General features: G+C 43.2%; 1 protein-coding gene across 1 annotated transcript in view; it reads left to right on the forward strand.

Moving 5' to 3' along the window:
- The first annotated feature begins 2704 nt into the window (after positions 1–2704).
- The window catches only part of SOX4 (SRY-box transcription factor 4), a 6564-nt gene continuing 3658 nt past the window's right edge, over positions 2705–5610 (forward strand). The window contains exon 1 of the mRNA XM_527244.9: positions 2705–5610. This exon is cut by the window's right edge and continues 3658 nt beyond it. Coding sequence (XP_527244.1) covers positions 5198–5610 — 413 coding nt within the window. The 5' untranslated portion in view covers positions 2705–5197.

The following is a 5610-nucleotide window of genomic DNA, read 5'->3' on the forward strand; positions in this document are numbered from 1 at the left end:
GGGGGAGAAGAAAGAAGACTGACTATCCCCACGATTTCCTACCTCGCCTCGCGGGCGCAGGGAGGCTCAGCGATGCCACCTGGCGGCTGCTTCTCCCCAGATTGGGAGCCGGCTGGCTGCAGACAAACCCAGGCTCTCCCCGGGTGCCGTGCCTCTCTGCCTCTAGAATAGAAGCAGAAGCCTGTATTCATGCTTGCAATCCAAGTGGCCCTGCAAACATTCGTCTTCTGCTTGTTTTCTTGAGAAAATCGAAGGAAAGGAATAATGAGTTGGCATTGGCATGAACAGCTTAAGCCTACTGTGTGCTAGTCACTGGTTATGAGAGGAAAATGGTACAATTGTTACAAATGCAGGTTTCTTAACTCTTAGCTTATTCTAGTGATAAAAATAAATGCTAGGTTTCATTTACCCCAGAATCCTATTTTGATATTTTGCAAATATGAGTTATTTCCATATATTATTTTTCAATGCACGCACCCCCACCCCCATTACGCGCTGAGCCCAGTTACAATGCAATGTCATCAGCCCAAAAGGATGAAGTGCAAGTTATGTTTGTCTACTTGACTGAGAAGTAAATCAGCCTCACATGGAGGCTTCTTTTCCATAAAGTGTGGACCCAAAAAAACTGGCGCCTTTCAGTTGACAAAGGCCAATGACATCAGATTTCCCAGGGCTTCTTCCTTGTCAGGTAAAGTAACAACTACACAGTTTTTCCTCCTCTTTATTTTATTTGAACTGAATACTTGTCAGGTCTGACTAGCGCCTACAATCATAGTTTCTATAACCAAGGCAAGGCAAAATCTTGCAAATCAGTGCAAATCCAGATTTGTTAAACTAATTTCCATTCAGGTCCCTCCCTCCATGCCAAAGGAATATATTAAGCAGTGGAATAGAATCTTATTTCATCTATGCCCCATACCATTGTATGGATGTGAGATTTTATGTTGTGTAGATGTGTGAGAGCAGAAGAAATGCATTAGCAGATATTACACTTACATCTCAAATGGAATTCCATCATTTAAGGGAATAAAATAAAATACCTAATTCAAAATTGGAAATGTCTAACATCATTGCTAACAAAGACAGTTTATTATTCTAAACCAGGATTTTTTTTTTCTGCAAAATTATCTTGGCTTTCTCTTAATACAGCTAAAAGACTAGCATTAAGAATTACTTCATGTACTGCAAAGCCAGCAGAGGGAACACTGCGTACTGATTTAGTAGGGGCCACCAAATATCTGGTATTTGGGGAAAAAAATGTCAGTAATGGAGAACTGATTACAGAGCATAGGAAGTTAGGGAATGAGAAGGGAGAAATCTTTTCTCATTATTTGGTATTGAGAGGTCCAACACATTCCAGTGTGCACACACTTAGTTGGTCACAAAGATGACTTTAATAAAAGGGCATTCGTCATATGTTTTCTTACATTCTAAGAGAACTAACCCATTAGAACAGATCTATTTCAGAAGTCTAGGCACTTGTGTAATATATAAATATATATACAGTAATTATAAAGTCAATGGAAGTTACTGATACCATATTTCATCAAGTCTAAGAGGAAATTTTTCTTTTCATTTCAACTCTTCCTGAAATAAGGAGGCATCCTACATCTAGGGGGATATCACAGTTTCATTGGCAGCTTTCTTCCTTGGTGGAATGTAATATAATGGTGTGTCTTAAAATTTGTTGGATTTGTTGAAATACAGAAAATACATGTAACAAAAGAATGAGGCCAGTGGCTGTGTTTTAGTACACCCTTTAAAAAATCCATGTGTTTTAAGCAGAAACATATATGACTGCTTTAACTTCCACTCTTCCCTATCATATTCGATGATGGAAGCATAAATGACTGAGAAATATAATCAATAATGTTGATACTCAACTTGACTGAATTATCAAACTAGCTACACCCTCAAATCATTAGTACAAATTCAAAAATAAATATTCTTTTTTATCCTAGTGAAAATATTGATCTTATAGATAACAGCCCTCTTAAAATAATTTTTTTTTGTCAGATTGGTAACATTTAAGGATGTGTTTCTATGCACACCAGAGAAAATGAAGTATATAACACAGCAACACTGTTATGCAAAAAAGGTGCCTGTGTGTTTTTGGTTTGGGTTTTTCTTTTTTTAAGGATTTGTTTCTCCTTTTTTAAAAAAATTATGTAATACAAGTAGCTAATCGTCAAAAATTATTTGCTTTTACCCACAAAAACAGTTTTGCTTGTGGTTGATCCTTACAGATCCAGTCAGATGGCTACATAGGGTGTTCTTTCCAGTAAAATTCTAAGTCTGACAACCTGGGCCTATTGCCAGCCTACATACTTTAAAAGTTTGACAAGATACATAGAAATTTACTACCCAGCACTAGTTTAATCTGAATCAAAAGCTGACTTAATTATTTTGGATTGACTTTACCTAACCACTTATGGTTAGCCTGAAGAATATTAGTTTCCTATTATAGTGTTAAGGAAAGCTGATTTTTACTACAATTCTAATTTTCAGACATTGGAAAACAAGTAATTTCTGTAGCCAACGTTTATTTTGAATACCTTGGCATCCTTTCTTTGCCACATTCTTCTTAGTATTCTTCATGGAGTTTCTTTCTTTTAAAATCAATGGAATGGCAGGGTTGCCACTATTGTCCTTCTATGGTTCACATCAATGATCTGTGATTACTTTTTTTTTTTTTTTTGAGATAGTCACACTCTATCACCCACACTGGAGTGCAGTGGCTCAATCTTAGCTCACTGCAACCTCCTGGGTTCAAGCAATTCTCCCGCCTTAGCTTCTCGAGTAGCTGGAATTACAGGTGCATGCATCCCTGCCCAGCTAATTTTTTAATTTTTTAATTTTTAGTAGAGACAGGGTTTCACCATGTTGACCAGGCTGGTCTCGAACTCCTGACCTGAAGTGATCCACCCACCTTAGCCTCCCAAAGTGCTGGGATTACAGGCATGAGCCACCGCGTCCCGCCTGTTATTACTTTTTTACATAAGTGGCTATTCTGTTTTAGCCTCTTGAACAACATGCAGCTTTTACTAGGAGTGTGTCTGGCATCTGAATTAGAAAGGAAGGTATTAGTATTCATTGAGGGCTTACAATACATCAGGTGCTTCATAGTCACAAATTCATTGAACCCTCATAAAAACCCTCTATAAAGTAGCTCCTAGTGTTCCCATATAATAGATGAGGAAAACTGAGACTTGGCCACATCCCCATAGTTACAAACCATTAAGAAGGATTAGCAGCCAGGTCTACTATGAATCCGGAGGCCCCATTCTCTTCTGCTACCAGTTATCACCTCCTTCTACAGTTTCTCTTTGCCTTGATTTTTCAGTTCCCTTCGATTCAAGTAACAGATAAGAGGAAATATATAAGAAGGAAAGGAGGAAGATGGCTTTGGGAGGAGGAGAGGGAAGAGAGTGAAGCAATCTTTAATTTTGAAAACAGGGAAAACAAATATTTAGAAAGTAAAACCGATTTCCATCCTTTACATGCCATTATACATCCTATACAAAACTCTGGAAATCTGCCTATTGAGGTAATTACGGAGCACTACCTAATGTGTTTCAAGGGAAAGCTCCCCCGTTTGGGCTATGCAGGATTTACAGGGAGTTTAAATCATTAAATAACCATAGTTGACCCTTGCTTGGTTAAGAGAGTAAGCAATTATTGCAAAGTCCTCTTCCCTGCCTTCCACAAACAGCACAAAAACGGTTCTGAAGGGATTTACACAATACATCAACATCTGTGCTGTACCTAGAGTTGTTAAAATAATTGTGATGACAGGTGTCCAGGTACCACTTTCTTAATGGTTTTCAATATCCATTGATTTATTGTTTTGTGGCTTTCTCTTCCCCTTTACAGCTTTGGCTTTAAGAAAGAGCTGGGGAACAGATTTTGCACCAGAGGCTGATTCTTTATTCCAATGCTGAAAAGAACTAATAAAAATAATCACTTGGCTTTTAAGCAGAAAGCTTCCATTTACAGTATTTCACCCTTACCCCGCCCCGTTCCAAGCCCCTTGTTATCTAACATAATGGTTAGAATACATTTCCGTCTCTCCCCTTAATAATTTCATGCATTAACATCCTCTTCACACACTATACACACACGCACGCGCGCACACACACGCGCGCACACACACACAGCAAAAGGAAAAAAGAGGCAGCAGAAATCTCAGCTGTACTTCTAGCCCTTTTAAAAAGTTTGCTCTGTAAATTGGAATGAGGTCAGATTTGGAGCTTCTCATTGCACGCGGAGATTATTATTGCATCGGGTTCCAAGCCAATGGGAAGCCCGGGGGAGGGGTTTGGCATGAGGAAGCGTTGGTTACAGCAGCTGATTGGCTGCAGCCAAGACTGTGAAAGGATAAAGAGGCGCGAGGCGGAATTGGGGTCTGCTCTAAGCTGCAGCAAGAGAAACTGTGTGTGAGGGGAAGAGGCCTGTTTCGCTGTCGGGTCTCTAGTTCTTGCACGCTCTTTAAGAGTCTGCACTGGAGGAACTCCTGCCATTACCAGCTCCCTTCTTGCAGAAGGGAGGGGGAAACATACATTTATTCATGCCAGTCTGTTGCATGCAGGCTTTTTGGCTTCCTACCTTGCAACAAAATAATTGCACAAACTCCTTAGTGCCGATTCCGCCCACAGAGAGTCCTGGAGCCACAGTCTTTTTTGCTTTGCATTGTAGGAGAGGGACTAAGTGCTAGAGACTATGTCGCTTTCCTGAGCTACCGAGAGCGCTCGTGAACTGGAATCAACTGCTTCAGGGAAAAAGAAAAAAAAAAAAAAAAAAAAAGAGTTGCCTGGGAGGCCGCGAGAAACTTGCATTGGAAGCTTCAGCAACCAGCATTCGAGAAACTCCGCTCTACTTTAGCACGGTCTCCAGACTCAGCCGAGAGACAGCAAACTGCAGCGCGGTGAGAGAGCGAGAGAGAGGGAAGAGAGAGACTCTCCAGCCTGGGAACTATAACTCCTCTGCGAGAGGCGGAGAACTCCTTCCCCACATCTTTTGGGGACTTTTCTCTCTTTACCCACCTCCGCCCCTGCGAGGAGCTGAGGGGCCAGTTCGGCCGCCGCGCGCGTCTTCCCGTTCGGCGTGTGCTTGGCCCGGGGAACCGGGAGGGCCCGGCGATCGCGCGGCGGCCGCCGCGAGGGTGTGAGCGCGCGTGGGCGCCCGCCGAGCCGAGGCCATGGTGCAGCAAACCAACAATGCCGAGAACACGGAAGCGCTACTGGCCGGCGAGAGCTCGGACTCGGGCGCCGGCCTCGAGCTGGGAATCGCCTCCTCCCCCACGCCCGGCTCCACCGCCTCCACGGGCGGCAAGGCCGACGACCCGAGCTGGTGCAAGACCCCGAGTGGGCACATCAAGCGACCCATGAACGCCTTCATGGTGTGGTCGCAGATCGAGCGGCGCAAGATCATGGAGCAGTCGCCCGACATGCACAACGCCGAGATCTCCAAGCGGCTGGGCAAACGCTGGAAGCTGCTCAAAGACAGCGACAAGATCCCTTTCATTCGAGAGGCGGAGCGGCTGCGCCTCAAGCACATGGCTGACTACCCCGACTACAAGTACCGGCCCAGGAAGAAGGTGAAGTCCGGCAA

The sequence above is a fragment of the Pan troglodytes genome, chromosome 5 (genome assembly GCF_028858775.2).
Source record: "Pan troglodytes isolate AG18354 chromosome 5, NHGRI_mPanTro3-v2.0_pri, whole genome shotgun sequence".
NCBI classification, from domain to species: domain Eukaryota; kingdom Metazoa; phylum Chordata; class Mammalia; order Primates; family Hominidae; genus Pan; species Pan troglodytes.